Source organism: Peromyscus maniculatus, chromosome 11, assembly GCF_049852395.1.
Source record: "Peromyscus maniculatus bairdii isolate BWxNUB_F1_BW_parent chromosome 11, HU_Pman_BW_mat_3.1, whole genome shotgun sequence".
NCBI lineage: Eukaryota > Metazoa > Chordata > Mammalia > Rodentia > Cricetidae > Peromyscus > Peromyscus maniculatus.
This window is the reverse complement of record NC_134862.1, coordinates 103,655,579-103,678,953: the sequence shown is the minus strand read 5'-3', so window position 1 is coordinate 103,678,953 and position 23,375 is coordinate 103,655,579. Positions and strand designations below refer to the sequence as shown.

The 23,375-nt window shown below is 45.9% G+C and overlaps 1 protein-coding gene across 4 annotated transcripts in view; it reads right to left on the bottom strand.

The window, feature by feature from the left end:
• Positions 1–23,375, bottom strand: part of Plxna2 (plexin A2) — a 198,767-nt gene that overhangs the window by 160,557 nt on the left and 14,835 nt on the right. Inside the window, exons 2-5 of one of the 4 annotated variants that reach the window (XM_076548301.1) lie at positions 18,124–18,246; positions 15,750–15,949; positions 11,752–13,015; positions 6,957–7,139 (exon numbers count right to left, since the gene is read on the bottom strand). In XM_076548301.1, the coding sequence (XP_076404416.1) occupies positions 6,957–7,139; positions 11,752–12,939 (1,371 nt within the window). In that variant the 5' untranslated portion in view covers positions 12,940–13,015; positions 15,750–15,949; positions 18,124–18,246. Of the gene's footprint in view, positions 1–6,956; positions 7,140–11,751; positions 13,016–14,356; positions 14,469–15,749; positions 15,950–18,123; positions 18,247–23,375 lie in introns of those variants that run through there. The other 3 variants (XM_076548303.1, XM_076548302.1, XM_006986754.4) reach the window with 3 other exon arrangements.

The following is a 23,375-nucleotide window of genomic DNA, read 5'->3' as shown; positions in this document are numbered from 1 at the left end:
TCATTATGTATATTAGTCCTACCCCAAAGGGAAGGAACTGGAACAGTTGGTCTTTGGAAGTCCTTTCTGAAAGAGACACTTGTCCATGTCCCTGTTCATAGGTAGGCAAGACCTAATTGCCTAAAGGACATGTATGTATCTGGTGGGCACTTTCCTGAGGGTGTGACTTCTACACATTAGCACCTTGGCCTGTAGCAAATTCTATAGAACCTATTTGGATCACCTGAATGCTATGAGGTTGAATCATTATCTCCAATCTCTTGCTCCAAGGCACAGTTCCCTGGTTTCTAACATTCTTGTAATAAGTCCCAAGTTGCAAGGACTCATTCTTGGACTAGGAACAGCCAGCAGAACACTCTGCTTTATGCCTCAAACAGGAATCACTAGGATTGAACTGTACAAGCTGCACAAAAGATGCAAAAAATAAATAAGCCCTTAGCTTCCCATTTTCAGAAGGGTTCTGGGAGACTGGAAGCCCTTTCCCTGGGCCTGCTGGGACTCTGGATAGAGCTAAAACCCTCTGCCTACATCTGTCATGGCTGAGTAGGTTATACATATGGGGGAGGGTATCTGTAAGTATAACTTATTCCTAGTGCCAACCAAATGCCTCTTTTCCCAGCTTTGGGAAGACCAGTCCTCTGGACCCAAGGGGTCCATAAAACAACAAAACAAACAGTGAATTTGGTGGCAGGAGTCTGGGCAAGGAGCCAGTCTCATTACAGTGATGTGGCAGTGAGTTCCAGAGCCAGTACCCCACCCCTGTGATGCAGGCTCTGGGGAGGTCAGAGTATCCACCGGCCCACCACCACTCCAGATTTCACTCAGCATTGCTGGGATGCCTGGGGATGCCAGAGGACCAGGTCAGATGTGTCTAGTCTCAGGATAATCACCAGGGCTTCTGGAACTGCCTCCCCAGCTCCTATTCCTGGTTGTTTACAGGATCAAGGATTCATGCAGAGAGAGAAGTGAATCATTTCCACTTTGAGGAACCAGTGGCTATTGTTCTTGTTCCATGGGATTGGCAAGGAAGAAAGTCATGTTTCCCAGCTTTTCATGCAACTAGGCCTTTCAGCTGCCACCGTGACCCCACACCAGAAGGGGAGCCAAGTAATAGGCTAGGAACTCGGGTGTTAGGGAGGAAGTCTGTGTGAATGTCAGTATGGCCATGTGGGAAGAGGGGTGTATAAATCTGGACATATTACTTTTATCAAACCTCTGTGCACTAACTCTGGGCCCTGGGAAGGAATTCTGATCAGTTCTTTAAGGCCTAAGATGTTAATGCAAGAAGTACACATTTTTTCTGGCTTTGCTTAAGGGATCAGTTGTGAGATTACAAGAAGATGGGGTAGGGATGTCAGGGCTTCTGGTAGGTGGAGACTAGAAAACTTACCTTGGTGTATTCCTTAGAAAAGGCAGGAACAGTTTACCTTTAAAAACGTTGGGAATTTCAGGGGTTACTGTTAGCTAATTATTAAAACAGCCAGGGTCATCTCTAGAACTTGAACAGTATTGGTGAATTTGCAAAAGTGTTCCAAAGCTTAAAAATCAAAGGGTTGCTAGAGGAACAGTGGTTGCCTGGGTCTCTGCACCTGCCTACTACAAGGTTTCCATCTAATCCAGGTGAGGCAGATGGCTGTGTGTGTTATTCCAGGGTCTCTAGGCAACACTGGAAATGCTGTCCCCTCCTGCCTTACCGGCTAATGTCTCAGAGCACCACTACTCCCTCTTCTAAATACTATCAGCATTCTCTTCCTATAATCCAGTAGGAGTTCTTCTGTTTCCATAACACCTTATCTGCTGCCAGCCAGTGAACCTGCTCACCCATTATGAATACTGTCCTCTGCAATAGCCCCATCCATAAGAGTCACTCCTGGCACCCAATTCTATTCCAATTATTAAAATGGGACTTGGCAGAGTACAATCCAGTACATTTGAGGTTAGCTTACAGAGTTCCTAATGTGAAGTATTTTATCTGGCAGTGGGGTCAGATGCCTGGGGTATGTGACAGGCATTGCCCTCAATGGTTGAAGTGACTGGGTAGAGCATGTGTCACAACTATTAGGCAATAGACACGTTTTCTAAGAGGCCAGGGGCAGAGAAACAGCAGATTTTACTCCTGGTTACATCCTCAGTTCCAAAGACTGGAGGTTGAAGCAGAGTGCCACCTTGGCTTCTGCAAGGGCACATGGCAGTGTGTGGAACAGTAGGGTGGGCAGGTGGGCAGAGTTCTAGCAACTGTGAATGGTGGGAAGGAACCAGAGCAGCAGCATCCTGAAACTTGAGCTACCCCCCCACCACCACCACCACACACACACACTCCTGTCTTCCCTGATTTAGCATGGCCCCAGGTTCTGTGTCCCATTAACTTTGCTTGCACTGCATACTCTACTCTTCCCTGGAATCAGAAAAACATCTGAAATGAGTTTCTTGTTCCTGCCACCACTCTTCCTTTACCTGCTTGGGCATTGTTTCTTTTCTCTGGATTCCTACAGTATGCTCTAATCAAATCAGGAGGATGTCATGACAGGGGACAGTGTTCAGGCTCCAAGGCACCATACATTCCATCCCCTGTGTCTTGCCCCAGGCACCCTTATCACTTTGGCCCTGCCCTGCCCATACCCAACACCTCTTCCTGACCCTGAAAAACTTTCAGCCATGCTTAGGGCAGGCTCGACCCAGCTTGAACTGCAAAGTCCTTATCTAGGGTGCCCTGACCTTCTTGTCTTTGTTCCCATTCTCTGCTGTGGCCTGTCTTTCATTGTCACATTGTCTTAGTTACTGTTCCATTGCTGTGAGGAGACACCATGATCTAGGCAACTTATAAAAGAAAGCATTTAATTGGTGGCTCGCTTACAGTTTTGGAGGGTTAGTCCATGATCGTGTCAGGAAGCATGGCAGCAGGACAGGCAGGCAGGATGAGGGAACAATAGCTGAGAGCTTATATCTTATCCACAAGATGAAGGTAGAGAGAGACAGGCTGGGCCTGGCATGGGCTTTCTGAAACCTCAAAGCCACCCCCTAGTGATACACCTCCAACAATGTCACACCTCCTAATCCTTCCTAAACAGTATATAAACTAGGGACCAAGCATTCAAGAGTATAAGCCTATAGAGGCCATTCTCATTCAAACCACCATATACATGTTCCATTGAAGGAATCAGAGTAACCCATAGCAGTGACATCATGAGAAAGATTCTGTAGGTGGATGCAGGGTTAAAACTAGGGTTAGATTAGAGTTAGTCCTTCTACAGTACCCCTTACTGGATGCATCTAATGACCAGGTATTCATTCCCTAAAGTAAGACAGTTCGGTTATAACAAATCGTTCCCTATGTTATGGGAAAAGCTGGTTTTGCAGCAACTACATATAACAGCCTCTGCAGCCACAATGACTAAGCCTAATTCATCTTCTACAGGTTGATGGCTAAGCATGCCAACAAGTGAGAATCAAGTCTGGGCTCAGTCATGAACTGGACAAATCTCTTTACCTTACTTTGCCTTTATGTCCCATCTGCAAAGTGAAGTTGATAACAGCACTCACCTCAGAGTGGCTGCATCAGAGTTCAGTGAGTTAGTAGCTGCAAAGGACTTGACATAGCACCTAGAATATAATAGGTGCTCAGTACATTGCATTATCTGGAGAACTGTCTTTATCTACTCAATTTGCTCCTTTTCCTTGGGTTTTCATCCTTGTTGAACTCTATTTAACACAGCATGATTCCCACATCCTTGCTGCCCTTGTTTATCTCATACTTGGTTTCTTATACTCTGTTATATTATCTCTCTCATAAAGAGGAGTCAATGCTGCTCATGATCTGGAAGCTGTTCTTCTGCTTCTGTGGTGATGACTAATTGATTTTGCTGAAGCATGTACTACCACACAATTGGCTGGGCTCTAATCCTGAGTCCTTTTCTTACATTTCTCTTTGGGTTCAGAGCCATACTAGGCTCTAATTCACCTTTTAAAAGCATAACCTGGTACTCTTCCTCCTTATGAGACCTTGCAGGCTGATCCCACATTTATTGCTTGAGCTGTTGCTTGTACCCTGTGGTGAAGCTTTGCCTGTCTTTCCACATCCTGTAAAGCACAGCTCTTAGTCCTACATGTGCTGCACCTTGGCTTTGAGGTCTCCGTCCTATTCTCCCTGTTCTTTCCACCTGCTGGTGCCTCAGAAGACAAAGGCCTGGTCTTTGGGTTCCCTATGTGTATGAGCACCTAAGATCACATTGTGGTTATGCCACTTTTGGTGAGTTCACTTCCCCACTCAGGGACATCCTGTTCCTACCAGCCTCTGTAGATGAGGGCTGGACCGTCTGAGAGACGCCTGGCCAGGCAGGGAAGAAGTGAGTAGCTCTGACGCACCCAGATTCCCTCCCCTTGCCTGACTCTTAGCTATTTTTTCTTTATTTTCCTTCCTGTGTTGAAAGAGCTATGGGGCCTGGACCATGCTAGAATTTCCTGGGGACATTCCATAAATTCTTCATGGGCTTTCTCTCTGGAGAGGGTGGGGGTGAGTGGCTTGGTAAGTGAGAGGCCACTAGGAGCCAGGTATGGATATCAAGTACCCCAAAGTAGTGTGGGTGGAAGGGAAAGGTGAGCTGCTCAGAGGGAAAGAATGGTGATGTCATGAGTTCATAGCCAAAGGAATAGCACCTCACAGTAAGAAGACAGACATCTTGCAGGTTGGGACATGAAGTGGGTAGCTATGTCTACAGCCTTGCCCTTGAACTTGCTACCTCCACAGGGTTCCTACAAGGCCCAGAGAACTTGGGCTGTGTGTGTGTGTGTGTGTGTGTGTGTGTGTGTGTGTGTGTGTGTGTATGTGCATGTGTGTGAGACATGAAAAGATGTATACTGAGTAAGATGCATGAATACTAAGGGGTCAGCAGATGCAGTTACTCCTTTGAAAACTGGCTGGGCCATTCTTTTTATCTAATAATACTGATGTCTTAATTTAGGTCTAAGGTCAGAGTAAGTAGAGATACTAGCCCTTGATTAAACTCTGTAGCAAGTCTGGGCCTGAAAATCACTCTCAACCTCCATCCCCCAGCTCCACCGCTGCTTCTCAAAGTGAAGAGTGCCAAGTTTGGGGGTCAGGACAAGAGACAACTAGCCTTACATCTCTTTATCTGGATCAATCACTCTATTTCTCTAAGCTTCAGTTTCCCTGTGCAACAATGAGGGTAGTAGGCTAGATGATTTCAAGGCTTTTCAGAACACAGTCCTATTTTGCAAGGATGGTTCTACTTTGTTAGGCTTATCCTATGAATAAAACTTCAGTGATGGGCTTAAAGAGAATTAGTATGAATAGACCATCCTTTAATAGAGCTTCCAAGATAGTAAAGAAGACAGAGTCTGGACCAGAAACTGGAGATGAAAGAAAGATGGATAAAGTGCCAGGCACCAGCCCAGATGCTGCTTTTGCTATACCTTAGATAACCTTTGTACAATTTTAGAGAAAGGTACTTCCTTTGGCAGGCAGATTAGTAATAGAAGCTTCATAGGCAGATGTCTAAGAATGGCACATAGCCTGCCGAGGATTGCGTAGGTGGTATTCCAACTCTCCCCCTTGCCCAAGTTCCATGTGTCAGGCAAATGTGCCTAACTAGATGAGGTGAGCCTTGCTGAGCAAGGAGGTAGACAGCCTCAGGCATGCAAGCCGAGATGTGACCAGCAGAATATACCACTCCCCAACCTCAGGGAATACCACCTCTCTCAGGGAACAATTCTCTTGTAGGGAATGACTCCTGCCCTCCCCAGCTTTAGGCAAGAAAATGATAGGACCACAGTCACCCCTTCTTCCACATGCTGAAGCCAAGACAGGCCCATAGCTGTGGGGCAGAGTGATGGTCCAAGACAGAATCAAGCAGGAACATTTCCCAAGAGCTAAGAAATGGTCAAAGGGATTTGGAATTACAAAGACCAGAGAAGTCTGGAAAGTTATCTATCTTCTCATAATGCTTGCCACCTCCTCTACAACAACTTAAAACAAGAATATGGAAATTCTTCCTCAGATTCCCCTCCAGCTCTCTTTCTTCTACACTCCCCAACAATAACCTCCCAGGGCTCTAAATGGATTAGGAGGAAGGAGCCTGGTAATGTCAACATCAAAGGATAAGGAGCAGCCAAATCTTGTCTGTGCCTTGATCCACAGGTGCTAGGACTAGTGAGGGGTGGCAGGAGAGTAAGCTTGGGGAAAGGGGATTAGCTGGGACAGGAAATAATGCAGCTGTTATAATCCCACATAATGAACCAGACTGTGCTCCCTATCCACACCCTAAACACTCAACAAGCAGGTACAAGCTATTGGCTTCAGCCTCCCTCATAAGAGGGCCCCCTTGTTCCCAGTCCGAGACAGCCTGTTCTCTCCAGCTTGTAGGGATACCCAATGAGGCCTAGAAGATATCTCCTTTCTCCTGGCTGCTGAGATTTGGGTAAGAAAGTGGGGAGGGCAGTCTACAACTGCTGGAAAGATGGGTAGCTGGTCTTATACCTAGGCACCAATCATGTACCTTGATGCTAGCATCCACCACTACAGCTCTTAGGACCCAAAATCTGTCCTAGCCAACTTCTTTCAGTTTACAGCCAACAGCTGGTCCCAGGTAGAGGTCACAATGCATATCATTCACAATGTGGATAACAAAAACAACAACAGCAACAACAAATAAGTTCTACTTGATTTGGAATTTGAGAGTGGTTTTTATCTTTAGGCAAAGTACCTTCCCAATACCTTGATATTTGACAACATTGAAATGCACTTGTATTTCCTAGGTACTTACTGACTCATGGCTGGAGGAAACAACTTAAGGCTAAACCACAAAACTGATCCCTATCTTCTTCCTCATTCCATTCCCTTCCCCCTAAGAAAACAAGAATTTGCCTATAGCTAAATCTTTACTGACCACTACCTTCTAGAAGAAGAGAACTGAGAACTCAGTCAGGCTACTGATTCTTACCTTCTTCAGCTTGCCACTCTTAGTCCCCACAAAAACCACACTGTAGCCATTGTAAACATAGGAGGCCACAGAGGTCAGGCGGTCCCTGCTGGTGGTGTACAAGGTCAGTCCCTCTACTGGAGTGGAGCCTCCCAGAGGTTGGTTGATGTCCAGGCCACAGAAGTTATCATCAATGGGGACTGGCTGGAAGGACAGGAGAGAACTAGAGTGAATCACAGTGAAAGAATGGCAGGGTCACTTCAAACTACCCACCCATTGCTGACAGCCTAAGAATACCAGGCCTCAGAAAGGATCAGGCCTGGGATCAAAGGTCTAATATGTTAGAGACAAAGCTCATTGTCACCTGGCCCACAATGACATCTTGGCTCCCATGGGACCAGACTGTGAGTGACTAGCCATCTCCACTCTCCCAGAGTCACATGCATACCTTTTACCTTTCTGCCAGGAAAGCCAGGCTCAAGTTGTCAAGCTGACTGAACTCACCTTCTGGTTCTTTTCATGTCCCCTTACACCATGTCTGTGAAGATCTGTCTATTTTAACAGGGTTCCCTCAAAGGATATTCAGCCTAGAGGCAACATTGTAAGATTCCACAGGCGTAGAGGTTTCCTGTTTGTTCTTTGAGCAAGCTAGTGTTTCTTGGGCTGTAGAGTTTTTTCCTTGAGGCATGAGGAATTTTAAGCCACTAAACCATCACTACTGACATCCTGAGGACTCATTGAAAATGTCATGATAATATTGGATATTGTCTTTTGCTTTGGGATTTCTTTATTTATTAATCTTTAGAGTTCTGGGGGGGGGGGTGAATCTGGGGCCTCCTGCATGCTAGGCAAGTGCTCTACCACTAAGCTACTTCATCAGTCCTCTTTTTACTTTTTATTTTGAGACAAGGTTCACTAAATTGCTCAGGCAGGGCTTGAACTCGTAACCCTCTTGACTTAGCCTCCCCAGTAACAGATTGCAGGCCTGTACCACCAGCCTGTGATGGAAAATTTAATCTACATTAGATTCTTCATTTGGAATGATATACTTCCTCCCCCACACCTCTGGAAAGAATTATAGAGGATTAAGTGAAGCAATGTATGTAAAAAAGACTTTTATCAGTGTGTGTCGCTATCTCTTGCACGTTATAGGTGTTCAAAGAGATTTCTTCTTATTTCAGCCTTTTGAAGGGATTAGTGGTGGGCCAGGAGGAACTGTGTCACTTTGAAAGAAGGCTACCTTCAATAAGTGAGAAAATTTGCTGTATAGAGAATGAGAAGATTCATTCTCACCCTATGTTCTGGCTAAGTTCACTGGGGTCACAGCATCCTCTTCTGGAATTGTCAAAGGGAGATTGGATGGACAGTGTTGTGTTTGAATGAGAATGCCCCCCATAGGCTCATATATTTAAATGTTTGATTCCCAGTTGGTGGGCTGTTCAGGAAGAATTAGAGAGTGTGGCATTGTTGGAGGAGGTATGTCACTGAGGGGTGGGCTTTCAAGCTTCAAAAGACCATAGCATGCCCAGCTAGATGTCTCTCTGGGTAGAGGGGGCAAGAAGGGAGGGAAATGCATGACTCTTGAGGACAGGGGTTGCATACTGCCTGGCATGGGGCTATATCTTGATGGATGCTCCAAAACATCCCAGCTAACTGCCCAGCATGGAATCTCGAAGTAAAGGCTGCAGATTTCGGACCAAGAAAAACCTTAAGTGCTGAGGGAGCTGTTCCCACCTGGTTGGGAAAAGGCTTCTTAGAAAAACAAAAGACATAGCAGTGAGCATCACAGAAGCCTCCCTCAGTCTTACTTTTTCACCCTCATCAGGGAGGAGCAAACTGATGCTTCATTTCCTTAGAATAATTGGTTAATAAGTAAGAGCACATTATTTTTTTCTCAAGCTTGTATTCCCTCCTCAGTCCTGAGGTAAACTAGGACATGTCTCTGTGACCTTTGTACTTGTGGACAGCTGCCACTCCTGCTACTGGCGGGAGTGATGGTGCTAAAAAAAATACATGAGTATCCCATAAGAAAGAACACCAAGTTTTTAGAGTAAGAATGGCCTTGAGCTCTGGTGGCAGAGTCCACACTACAGCTTGGGAGTAAAGGAGCCATTGTATGCTAGTGCTAGCTCATGAGAGATGTCTATGTACACATCTACATCCAGTGATGTCACTCCTGCTTAAAGCCAGCCTGCATGACAGTGTTTACACCACAGGAACTGCCAAATACTGTAGAGCAGGGCTCTCCGTCTTCCTCTGGTTGTATGGAGTCAGTCGCTTACTATTTTCCAGCGTGTTACTGGACAGTGCCAGCAGGTATTTACTAGGCACTGCTCTCTACCCTTGGTGTTTCTCTTTCTCATCCTTGTTCTGTAAGTAGTAGCTGCTCAATAAGAGTTAGGTAACCTAGATTTTGCCCTGTCCTTACTGTATCAGCCCTTATTGTTATGTGCCCTCTCTGGGTCTCAGTTTTTCCTTCTATAAAATAAAAGAGTAAAGTTAGGTCATTGTCAAAATTCTTTATAGTTTGTTTTCATGGTTTCATATTTTTCCACCACTTTGTCCAGGGGCTGGTAGAGCTGCAGAGTTGTGACCTAAGCCAGTTTCTGAGGTACAGTAAAAGAAGTGAAAAGCCCTTGCTGGCAGCTGTGGGTTTCTCTAGATTCTTCCCGATGCTAGAGTCTTCAGAACTGCAAAGGAAATGATCTGTTCTGAAACTAAGCCCCGGGGTTCAATGGCAATTTCTTCCTCAATGTCTTGTCAGGTATTCCCAATGCCTGATGTCCCTTTTCATTTGCGTGGACAGCAAGTGACTGAAGTATGACTTTTCTCAGAGGCAGTTGCCCACAGATCCTGCATCTGGAGTCTGTGGGATGCCCTGAATTCGGACCCTGCTTTCTGGTTCACAACTATATGGATTTAAGCAGTTTATTTTACATTCTCTAAGCCTTTGTCTTTCTATCTGTAAAAGGGTATGATAATTAGTGCTTTACCTGTGAAGATTAGGTGAGATAATAAACTGCTCAAAACAGCCCTTCATGTGTAACTGATATTCTTGAATGATGGGTCCCTTCCTCATGCTTTTTGGGGGCAACAATGTTAAAATATTTGACCTGAGAGTTACATGTTAGTCCACAGACTATGGTAAAGTCAAGCTCAGGGCCATGACTTCTCTTTGATCTTTAAATTTCTTAAAGGCCACTAAATCATCTCTGGTCCTTAACGCTGAGATCCTTTGGACTATAAGAACCAGAGGAGACTACCATTTTGCACATCCAGTTGTTTTGGTGCTTGAAATGGCATTTCTCCAGGGGATGACAGGAAGACTTTTTTCCTATAAGGCAGTGGTTCTCAACCTGTAGGTTAAGACCCCAGGGGGTCACACATCTGATATTTATATTATGATTCATAATAGTAGCAAAATCACAGTTATGAAGTAGCAACAAAATAATTTTATGGTTGAGGGTCACCACAACATGAAGAACTGTAATAAAGGGTCGCAGCATTAGGAAGTTTGAGAACCACTGGTTATAAGGCACTTGTCCTTTTAGCAATCACCAGTGTTTCTGATGTCCCATGGTCACTAGTCAGGACTTGTCTCTCTGCAGCACCACTGGAGCACAGCACAGTGTCCTCTTCCTTTTAATTTTGGCTAGAAGGCAAGCAGGAATCAGCAGTTTCCTCCTGACAAGACCATGGGAACCAGGGTGGATGCTGCAAGGGGTTAACCCTTACATTTCCTCTCCACTTCTCTTGTTTGAGGAGGATCTTTGTTCATAAAACTTTAGTGCTATGAAGCAAACTGGAGATAACCTAAATCCAGATTTCTCATTTTATGAAAGTAAGATAATTGGCAAATAACTAGTCCTTCATTACTATGATTAGCAGTGGTAATCCTAAATGCTCATTTACTGAGTGATTATTGTATGCCAAGCATTTTATTTTCATAAGTTATTTATCCTCATATGACATGATCCTGATAATAAAAAAGATATTATTATTTCTATTTTAAAGATGAAAAACGTAGCTCAGATAACACATAACTTGCTCAAGGACACACAGAATATTGGTGGAAGAACTAATTTTTAATCTAATTGATTAGATTCAAATCTTGAATTCTTAACAAGTATGCTGTGGTACCTTCTCTCATGCTTGAATCAAGCTGTGATTCCTTGGTGTTCATATTATGCTTAGGCACGCCCCAAGTTCTCTGCACTTGATACCTCTCTCTGGAATGCGTTTTTTTTTTTTCTCTCAGCCACTGCTCCAAATACTATTCTCTCAATGGTAGATATTCTCTAGTATTGTTCTCTGCCCTGGTTTATTTTTCTCTACAGAAAATTTACCATTGGCAGGCAGTATCATTTTATTTGTCTGAATCTTATGTAGCCAGGCTAGCACTGAACTCACTAATGTAGCCAAGGATGACTTTGAACACCTAACCCTCCTACCCCCAACTCGTCCAAGTGCTGAGATTACAAGTGTGCACCACCACACCGGGCTAGGCTGTTTTATGTGTTTGTTTGTTTTGCCTCACTAGTAGTTAAGCTCTCTGAGAGCATGTAGCTTAGTCATGCGGCTTAGCAGGCACCAAAAGCAGTACCTGGTGCACTGTAAGCATACAAAGGCATGTGTTAGTATTGATTTAATGAATCAGCAAAATTATCTGAAGAATGCAATGGAGGCAAGACTCTGCAATTGGTAGTCATCACCTGATTGCCTAAAACCTATTCTTCTCCCAGGCTCTTATTGGCCCAGAAGCTCAGGATACAAGGGTACAGAGAAATCAGGAGCAAAGTATATGGAGGTTCCTTACCGCCTTGGTACACTGCACATCCTTTCCTAGCAGCCAGTTGAGCTCCAAGTTGCCCTCTCCATGGTAGCAGGACTGCAACCGCTCCTTGATCTGCAAGTTGATGGCCCGGATGGGGAAGGCACAGAGGGCAGAGTCATCGGGTGGGTGGTGGTACTGCTTCTGCCCCTTGGAGAAGATGGCAAATAGCACATCTTCATCGCTGCTGATGTTGAAGGCCTGAGCTAGAGCTTCCCCAGGCTTTGCGAGGTAAGCTGCCTGCAGGAGGCGGTATTCTACCCCAGCACGTGTGCAGCCAAAGGGCAGGGACACATAGGAGTGGAACTTGGGGTCATCCTTGCAGAGACGCACGATTCTTGAGGTATAAAAGAGGTCTCCAGCTGAGTTGATGGCCACACCCTCAGGGGTCTCTGGCTGGACAGTGAGAAAGTAGACAAAACCGCCACTGGCAAAGCCATAGATGTAGAAGATGTCAAAGTGGGAGACCAGGGCTAGGGTGTCCGAGGGGATCTTAATGAGGGAGGAGACAAAATCACTGTGAAGCTCATAGTCTAGCATGGCTGAAGACTCAGGATCACGGGGTAGCTTGCGGCTGGACAAGGTAGGGAAATAATCCTGCTTGCCATCCACAGCAGTGCCGATAAAAAGTTTGCCATCTTCCCCCTCAGAGCGCACAATCACACCATACATGGTGCCCGTCTTATTAACGCTGGACAAATAGTGCTCCTTCTTGTGTGATGGCTCCACCAGGATGAAGAGATCATCAAGCCGCAGGAGCTTGCAAACGCCCTGGTAGAGGCTGCCACAGGCAAGCAGGCGATTCTCAGAGTAGTCAATGATCAGTAGTTTGTTGACATTGTTGGTGAGTGTGAGCACCTCACTGCAGGGCTGAACAATAAGGGGTGGGTAGCAGGCCTTGTTGTCCTCTTCTGGCCCTGTCTTGTGAGCCACCTGGATTGTGAGGTTGCCTGTCAACTTGTAGACACGGTTGATGGCCCCCACATACACAGCCCCTGTTCTTCTGTGTACAGTCAAATGGTTGAAAGTCCAGTCACGGTTCTCAGAGTGGAAAGTGCTGAACTGAGGCATACCTGTGGTTCCACGAGCTAGCAGCAGCCAGGCCACTGAGAGCAGTACCACAGACAAGTTGTCAGCCTGCATGGCCCACAGCTGGGACCTCTTCTGCTCCATCCCGAGAGGGACAAGGCTTGCTGGGACAGCTCCTCTGTGTGCTACTCCACTTCTCTGAATCAGCTCTCACATGGTTCTGAAAAACATAAGGCAAGGGGTCAGACTAAAAGTAAGTTCTACATGAACTGTGTTGCTTGACCAGGATTCTCAAATCCAGCTGGCCCTATGGGTCTCTTTTGCTGCATTTCAGCTTTTCTATTTTTAACATATTTTCCCCTCTGAGGGATGCTAAGGGAATCCCATTATCATTGGTCTTTAGCCATTATGCTATATAATACGCTTTTGTTTGTATGCTTTCTTTACATTGTACAAAGCATCTCCATTTCAAGGCATCAATTTTATTTCTCAGAGAGGTTAAAACTCACTCAGTCAGTGTTGATGTCAGGACTGAAATGTCTTCCCCACATACTCACTTTAGGACCCCTTATTCTAGTATGATATGCCAATAACATTTCATCTTATCTCAGACTCCCTTTACCTCACACTCCTGGGATCCTATACTTTCTTTTCATGCTCTGATATCCATAGGAAAGGAGAAGTGTTGGTCACCTCTGGTCGTGTTCCTCATTGTCCCTGAGGGAAGGGTATTTATGGAAAGTATGCTATTCAAAAAAGACTGGATTCCTAAACCTGCCATCCCAGAACCTGAAAAACCCCCTAAAATGGTAGATGAGCCTATTCCTCTGTAGACCAGTCATAGCCCCTGCCTCATGAGAAAGGAATAGATGGGTTCTAGGAACCCCTAAGCTCTTTTCTCTGTTGAATACTTGGGCAGCAGTAGAGGAAGAGGATTAGGAGGGTCAGTTTTATCTGGTCGCTGCTGGAGAATTCTGGCTGTTCAATCATCTGTGAGTTTAGTTAGCCCTGGGCTTTGATCACAGTACTTCAAGTTCAGCCTCCACTCTTGAATGCTTTGATCCTGTCTGCATTCCAAGAAGCTGTCCAGTAAGCAGAAAGGACCCTTGAGGACACCCACTAAGACCAGCATGGGGAGATCCCAGGCAAGGGGACAGAGATCAGGAAACCAGTCATCCCTGGACAATCTTGCTTCCCATGACTTTTAGGATGTACAGCAGTTACTTGAAAGCTGCATCAGAAGAGGCAGCAGCCATTTAGCTAAGAGAGCCTTTCTCAAGCTAAATAGAGTGTCTGGGCAACCTTGTTGACAAGTACTGACAGAACTCTGGGTGCACTGACGACAGGAATGGAAACACTCCAGCTAGGAAGAGAATTTGCTCCCAGGTAGCTTAGCAGAGGCTTGCCTGTTCCCTCAACTCCCCAGTCTGGCTGGACGGGGTTATAACTAGTCTGACACCACCCCCACCCAGTTTTTCCTTGTATATTTAGAGATTCTCTTTCTTGTCCCTCCACTCTGCAGCACAGGTCTGTAGCCAGCACAGTGCCAAGGTGGTCTAACCTGACTCCGTTTCTCCAGGGGGATTCTGATGGGTGTTCTGGAGGTGATTCACGAGGTCCCAGGCTTCCTTGGAAAGAGGAAGGGCAGCGCAAGGCTGGGGCTGAGCTTAGCTACTCTAACACAGCCCTTCCGGCTCACAAGCAAAGGCTCCCAACTCGCCCAGATTTCAGTTTGAAAAGCAAGTTATTTTTAGCTATGTCCTGAGGCCGGTAGCAGGACGTGAATTCCTCAAGAGGAGCTGCAGAAAGGAAATAACAGAATCCTCAAACTCTCCAGCTAAATGGGGAATTGCAGGAGGCCACACTGCATGGTCTTCTCTAGAATATGGGCCACAGGTGGGCTCCCCTGGGACCACAAGCGGCTTAAGATGGAGGATGCAGCATGAGAACAGATTGTCCATTCAAGACAAGCTTTGCAGATGAGGCTGCCTGTCACCATTGCAAGTATAGGAGCTTGCAGGATAGAAGTGCTCTCTGAAGCACAGTGGCACTGCATGCTCCTGCCTTCCCACTTCACACATCATACATGCCTGACCCATGCACACCAGGAGGAGTCCAGAGAGTAGAGATTAGCATCTGAAGACACAGTCAGCCATCTCACTTCCCTCCTCCATGACATAGTTCAGTAGTAAGTGGCTTGAGGAACAAATCTTGGATGTTAGCCTGATCGAGTCCCTAGCTCTCTGGCTGTCATGGAAGTCAGTGTGGTATTGCAGGGGAACTTCTTAGCCTCACCACTGGTACCTGTTACAATATCACAAAGGCCTCTGATGGGAAATGGCATTGGAATCCCTGACTTCTCTTCTTGCTTATGTTTTTCTTTCCCATGGATGGGCATTATGTGGGGAGTGTTGATCCCCTTGGTCCCGTGGCAGAGCTTACTTGGAAGGTTAGCAATAGGGAAAAAGAACAGACCCAGGCTAATTTTCTCTGTCATATTGTTGCACAAGTCTCAACACAGCCTCTCTGAAGACATCAGGGAGGCTGCTGAAAGCTGGATTCTGAGTGGAAAAACTGGGCTAATAATTAGAAGGCCTGAGGTCACAGAGCAGAAAGAAGTACAGAGAATTCAGGAATACTGGTCCAATGTCTGTCACTCACAAATTTTATAGTGGGTATAGTGGTCTAGCATTTTCCTGAGTCTGTTTCCTGAGCTGTCATAATTAGCCAGTCTGTAAATTCCTCCTTCTGGATGAAATGATGCCTTGAGGCCCATCTCCTTCAGTTCCTAGAGTCTGGGTTAAGTAGCCACAGAGTTCCTTCTATACTGCCTGTGTAGCTGACAGGCTTTTCCAGCACATCTCTGAAGCAGGCCTGTTTTCTTTGTACCCCTCCAACTGCATGATCCTGGTGACTAGTCAGGAAATTCACCCCCAGACCCAGAGGCTACTCACCCCAGCAGCTGCTACTGGATACTGGGGTCCAGAGGAGACACTGTCTCCTGTGGTAAGGGATGGAAAGGTTTGATATCTTGAGGGCCACAGATTTATATGCCAAGATGGATGGAACCAAGATATGCTCTACAGCGGGTTCAATGGTCAAAGGTCGGGCCACCCAGGTGAACTCAGGGTAAGGAGGGCAGCTACCGTTGTGCCTGTGAAAAGCAGAGTGTGGTATGCTTAAATGCTGGGATGAAGGACTCAGATATTTGATTTTAAGCAGAGCTTCAGCTGTGTGCACCTGGTCAGAGCACCAAGTCACTCTGGGATGCTCTTTCTCCATCTACCTGAAATGGGCTTAGTCCTGGAACCTGCCATGCAGGATTTGCATCACTGCCACAATCCCTCAGCACAGCATCAACCATGTGCTCAGGAGGCCATAACCTTTATTACCAAGTGATATTTCCAGCTTCTTGCTTTCCTCTACCATATGATCAGTCTCAGAACAGATATTCCATCCTCAGTTTGGCGGAAGCCTGTGACACTGTACTTTCTCTGCTAGTGCCAAATAAGAGTTTTCTTTTAATAAAATGCCCCTCTTTGCATCACAGTATCTCTCTGTGTCTAGTTCATGAAGTCAGCTGTCATATTCTGGGACTTTTTTCTTCTACCAGTTTTCTTCTCCCTTCCCCAGTTCTCCATCAGGGATATACTGTCCTAGAATTCTGAGTCACCCACAGAACTTCCCCAACATCTTCCCCATGGATATTGTGATACCAAGTAGAGTTCACACTTGCTTCTGGGTAAAGCAGGTGCCACTAAATATTTTATTTGCAGGTCTGATGACACCATCTTTCTGATTAGGATCCAGGCAGCAGGTGCTGGGTGACAGCCACCTAAGGCATCTGATACCTTCCTGACCAGCTGGCATAAGTGTCAGTGGCAATCTAGGAAGGAAGTGAAGGTGAGTCATTTCCACCTCAGCTCAATGCAGGATTCCCTCCTCCCACCATTATTGCCCTTCCCATGAGCTCTAGGTGCATATGCCTCCATGTGGTCACTAACCTCCCTTACCTCAGAGGAGATGGTGGCAGTAGGAGTTAGAATTGCATAGAATTTTGTGATAGAGTCAAAGTGCATGCTAGATCTCATGTCACAGGACCCATGGGTAGTATCACCATCTCCACCTGCTCCATCCCTGTTGTAGCCTCCAGCATCACCATGGTACTGACAGGCCTCAACTGTTCCCACTCTCTCCATCACTGTCATCACTGTCACCTCTGGAACCATTGCAGTACTGATAGAGCTCCATCATCCAAACACCCTTGCTATCACAGTCATTGTTACCCCTAGTCACCTCTAGCACTGTAATATTGATAAAGTTTAACTGTCCGCATGTTTTCCATCACTGCTGCCATTGCCATCACTGTTACCTACAGTACCATATGGTGATAAAAGAGCTCAGCCTTCCATACCCTACCACGCATCACTGTTATTGTCATGTCATCTCTAGTGCCATCACGGTGCTGATAGAGCTCTACCACCCCAGATAGAGTTCACCATCCCAGCTTCTTCATCATTTTCATCATTGAAACCTCCAGCACCATCACAGTGCTGATAGAGCTCCACCATCTTCTCCCTACCCATCACCATCAACACTGTAATCACCACCACCATCACAGTGCTGATAGAGCTCCACCATCTTCTCCCTACCCACCACCATCAACACTGTAATCATCACCACCATCACAGTGCTGATAGAGCTCCACCATCTTCTCCCTACCCATCACCATCAACACTGTAATCACCACCACCATCACAGTGCTGATAGAGCTCCACCATCTTTTCCCTACCCATCACCATCAACACTGTAATCACCACCACCATCACAGTGCTGATGGAACTCACCTTTTGCATCACTGTCATCATTGTAATAGTATTTTCTGTCACCACAGTAGTAGTGATGCCTATATCGACCAGTCCTCAACTGGATGATATACCCAGCAAAACCCAGAGGATCAAAGGGGAGAGATGGAGCAGGATAAATCTGGTGGCTCAGGGACTCCCTCATCCTCTTTCTTCCAAGGCAGAGGATAATCTATTCCCTCTCTAGATCTCTTTTATAGTCGACTGGATTTGAAAGCTTTGTTTCAGGGTGGGCATTAAAGGACATTTTAAGGTTACTCTAATCTACCACTTACCTCTGTTTTCACATAAAAAAAAAAAACCACCACCACCAACAAAAACCCAACCAACCCCTACAGAAAGGAATTTACTTGTTCAGAATGATGCAAAAATCAATCAGGGACAGACTATCTTGTAACACAAAGTTAATATTTCTCCCCTCGATGTCGGAAGTGGGTCCTGGGAGCTGGTTATATTGTTTTACCTGGAGGCTGTGCTGTCTAGGAGACAGAAGGTATCTTCCAATGTTGGATCCAGCACATGGCAGAAGGGAATGTGGTGCTAGACTTGGCCCAAGAGCTGGTGCTGGGGACAGATCCCAAGAAGCCTAGGATGAGGGGTAGAGAGTCTAAAATATATGATTAGAATGGCCCCTGTCCAGCCCTGGACAATAGCCTCCTCTAGCCTAGTCAGGCCCTGGTAAAAGTCACACCCAGGAATGGCATCTAGTTTCTGTCTTGGGAGCTCTGATGTCTTCAGTGTCCCACCTCTTTAGGTTATAGATAATTCCACAGCTGGACCATATTTACTCTCAGCACAGAAAATTCCTTCTTCCAACAGAGTTAGAGCTGCAGCAGAAGGGACTGAAGTTTTTTGTTTGTCTGTTTGTTTTTTGTTTTTTAATAGAGGGTCTCTTTATATAGCTCTGGATATTCTGGAACTCACTACATAGACCAGACCAGGCTGGCCTTGAATTCGTAGAGATCCACCTGCCTCTGTGATCAAAGGAGTGTGCCACCACACCCAGCTGAGGTAGGATATTAAGGGGATAGCCCATCCCTAGGGTAGACTGCAGAAGAGATTGTGGTGGTTTCTGAAGTGGAGTATCATAAAGGGCTGTCAAGGGATACCCAGAGGCAAGGGTTTGGACCTGCGATGGGCTTCAGGTTTCAATGAATTAAAATCCAGGAGGAAGAAATTTCTGAACTAGAGATTTTGATATACATTCTTCCCAATCTTCCCTTGGCACAATGGGGTTAGTGCAATGGAAGGACGGAAGGGTGGCCTCCCTCATAGTGGGCCAAGCTCACATTCCAGCACCAACCTCAGAGCTAGTCCAGGCATGTTGGTAGCACAAGGTGAGCAAGAGGGTGAACTGCCCTGGGGACACTGATGGCTGAAAAGCCACAATTAGACTGAAAGAAGTTATCTAGTATTTAAATAATTATCAGATTGAAGGAATAATCATGGGTTTGAGCCGATTTTTCCCCCTACTGTCACCCTGATGGAGCCTATAATATTATTATTCAAATGGCCATGATTCTCACTGAGAAGAGACCATGGAGAAAGGGAGAATGGGGGAGGGGGAGGGATGTGATGGGGTGGGGAGAAGGCTCAATGAATCTCCTAGTGACAGGACTGCAGGAGGTACGATTAGTCTTTTTCTTATTTCAGCTGTCACTCACATAGAGACACCAAGATTGTTATTAGCGTATTTTATGCACAAGATTTAAAGGCAGAGGGGGAGGGAGGAGGGAAGAGGAAGAATTTCCTATAGAAAATAACAGGACCAAAGGAACAATTTAGATGTCACTGCTGTACCAGCTGCATGTGCTTCATTACTGGAATGTCATTTTCCTCAGAGACTCCAGTGTTATTCGAAGCTAAGTGGCTAGCCCTGGCCCAGAGCAGGGAGGAGAGGAGAGGGGGAAATCAGGGCTCTGATTTCTTCTTATCCCCTAAGAAGGTAGTCTGAGTGGTACTGTAGGCCCTCATGTGTATTTCTAGAAAAACTGAGGGTAATAGTAACTACTCAGCCTTTCCCTTTCTCCTTCAGCTTTACTTTCTATGAGATGGAGTTGGGGTTAAACTAGATCTAGTCTCCATAGTCAAAAAACCAGAGGCAAGGCAGGGAGCAACAATGGGTTGTCTGTCCAGCATGGTATCCTATGCTCTAGTCTTTCAAAGTCCCCTGGATTCCATCAAGCTGTGTTTCCCTGACACTGGAGAGAGGCTGAATAACCAGGCACCATCATGGGGACTCAATTCAAGCCAGAAGGATGGGATAATGGGTTAAAGTCCAATTGTCTTTTCAGCCAATATTCCCATGTTGAGGTCCTAACCTCAAAAAACTTCAAAATGTACCAAAGACTTCTAAATATATTTGAATGAAGAGTCTCTACTTCACTAACTAGGTCAATAGAAGGATAGAGGTTGGGTTCCAATCAATACAACCAGTATGTTCATTAAAAGGGGAATGTAGGAGGCTGGAGAGATGGTTCAGCAGTAAAGAGCACTGTCTGATGTTCCAGAGGATCAGGGTTCAATTCCCAGCACCCACATGGCAGCTCACAACTGCCTGCAACTCCAGTTCTAGGGGATCCAACACCCTCACATAGACATACATTCAGGCAAAATACCAATGCACATAAAATAAAAATAAATTATACAAGAGGAGAGGGGAATGTAGACACAAAGAGTGGCATGCATAGAAAAATAACTGAAAGATATGTAAGGATAAGACATTGTCTCTGATTGACAACAGAGGCCTGGAACAGTCTTCCCTCACAGTCCTTGAGAGCAACACCTGTGAAAGCTGGATTCTCTCAGTCTTCAGAATGCCCTAAAATATGTCATTGATCCCACCAGCCTGGAAATCTTTGCTACAGCAGATAGAGCCAACCAATAGCAGGGAAGAGTCATGGATTTGAACTTTTTGGCTTAGGAATTCTCTTTATTGTTTAAGGTGTGTGTGTGTGTGTGTGTGTGTGTGTGTGTGTGTGTGTGTGTGTGTGTGTGTGTGTGTGTGTGTCTCATGTTTATCACTGGGACAGGAAATGCAGAGACACACAGTGCTGAACAGGCATTCTGGAAATCTGAGGGCAGCAAGCTATGTCCTGCTTCCTACCTGCCCTAAGCTGTGTACAGAAGACCTACTGCTCTGCAGCAGAGTTTGGAATGAACCCCAGGATTTGCTAATCTGTGCTCTTTTGCTGGAGTAGGTTTTCCTCTTTGGGCCTCTCTTGTTCCCATCCTCCACTCCTACCTAGACAGTGCTACTGTTACTTGCCAGCCCTCAGAACATGATGGGACATGGTGACTCCCAGGGATGGTTGCTATTCATTTCCACTCCAGTTCTTTCTCACTGTAGATCCTGTCCCAGGACCACTGTCCCTGACACCAGGGAGGGTTTTCTGATGTTTTCTTTCCCAGGTCTCTCTGAGTGTTCTGACTGAGCCCTGGAAACCACACCAGCTCTCCTGGGGCCTTAGCAAAACATCCACTGTTTGTCCTTTCCTCACATAGGCTATAAAAGTTTGAGTTGTCTTTCTGACTTATGAAGGATCCCAAGATGTGCCCTCATTTGAGGGGTTGGTGTGGGATTGGAAGGTGGGGGTTCTGTTTCTTTCTGGGGGTACTGACTGGGCTAGCTTTGCAAAGTCAAAACAAGATTCATTACCCTGGGGCCAGGAGCAGGGAGATACACTGCCTGACCTTGCAGACCCGCTCCATATGTCATGAGCCTGTCAGAAATCTCCCAGAATTCCCTTTATTATCTAAAGGTCGCCACCAGGGCAGAGCTGAGAGAGCTACATGGTATTAACTAAACTACAAGAGCAATCAATTTCAAGCAGCTGCCTTCCCTGCCACCTAAACTGCCCCCCCCCCCGCCCCACTTCATAGGGCTCTGCCCTCTTCAACCCCCTTTGGGGAAAGGACAGGGAAAAGCCTGTCTTGGTATGCCTATCTCTTGCTGGATGGAAAGAATCAGGATACATGGGCAGGTTCTGAGGCTTCGGAAGCTGATCCTGGGGGTACATCCATCCTCTGGAATAAGGGTGACCAGAAAAGGTGGTCTACTGCTCCCTTGATCATAACTGTGCCCCTGTGGAAGCTATCTTAGCAGTGAGTTGATGCTCTTGTAAGTATTACTAGGTCAAAGCACAGAAAGAGAAATTCCCAGGGTCTTTCCAAAGGGAAAAAAGTGTAAGCATGGGATGATGCTCTTGCTAGGTCAAATTCATGTTAGGAGACATCAAACCCTAAGGGCCATAAACAGGATGATCACAGAAATAAGACCAATGAAGGAAGAATGGCCACTGCTGCGATTCTTTATTATTCACCAGCTATGTTTCCTGCTACTGGGAATCTTGTCATCTTAGGTTTGTGGACTGTCCACAGTTAGCAGATAAAGAAGCCAAATTGACCAGGCTGAGCACCTTGGGTGGTGTCCTCAGGTGGAAGACCCAACTTCACAGGGCCAGTGTGTTTCCCCCAGACTTCCAAGTGGATTACATTTCTAAAATTTACTTTTCATTTAAACCCTCTTGTCACAAGTCTTGGGAAAAAAAAAACAACTCACCAGAACATTAAGTAAAACTTGGTAAGTATTTTATCTGAAGACTACACAGTCCTCTTTAAACTTACCCTTAGTGGTCATTTATTACCTGTACCTCAGTTACAGGTAGAGTCTGGAGTGTTCTGTGGTGAAAGGCTTGATAACAGGCAGTCACCGTTCAGAGCAACCCAATATTTTCTAGTGGGGAGTGAGAGACAGTTTCCTTCTTGCCTCTCTTTATTGTATAGGAAAAGCCTGCATCTCTTAGAAGAATGAAACGGGGCAGGAAAGCAGGGTTACAAATCCCCCACTTTCATGATGAAACAAATTGCAGTTATTCTACATAATACTATATTATGCTGCCATTAAACATAATGTTTTCAGAGAATGAATGACATAATTTCAGTCCACACCAGCAGGAGAAGAGAGAAACAAAAGGTCAGGAAAGAATAAGCCAGAGAGAGTACCTGGCTATCACTTCATACTCTACCCCATTCTCTATTGACTTGACTAGAAGACCCATAGTTATGATCCCAAAGTTTGCCACAGCTCTTTCTTCCAAGAGGATAATGTTGCTACTTTTCCTCCCAGCCCCTTCCCACCAGAGGACCAGGTAAGGCACTTTTTGCTTCTTCTCACAGACCATTCTTTCTGCCCTTGGTGGCCTCGGGCCTGATGAATTCCAGGAAAAAGGAGCTTGTTCCATTCCTAATGCCTGTCTTTATGTTAGGAACAGTGGCCATCATCACTGCTGGTTTAGGGTGTCCACATACAGAAGCTAGGGCTCTCCAAAGTCCAGAAGGGTTGCTTCAACCCCTGAAAACCCAGCATTGCCTTCTCCAGGATATTATTTGTATAATAGTCATATCATTACCACCCAGGCCTTCCTCTGTACCAGACTCTACTGAAAGCCACCTGCATCTAAGACCCAGGCTCACACATCCTACAAAGGGTCCTGTGTCTCAGAGCTCTTGGACCATACTGCCAGGCACATGGGCAAAGCAAGGGACTCACTGTGGAAATACCTGGCACAACTCCCCACTGCTGCCCAGAAAGGCTTCAACTACTGGATGCTCACTCAGGTTCCTGCCTCTCCTGCTGGCTGCTCTGGCCTTTTTTTTCCCCTCCAACCTTTACTGCCTACCTCTCTGAGAGTGATTTCACTCCCAACAGTATTG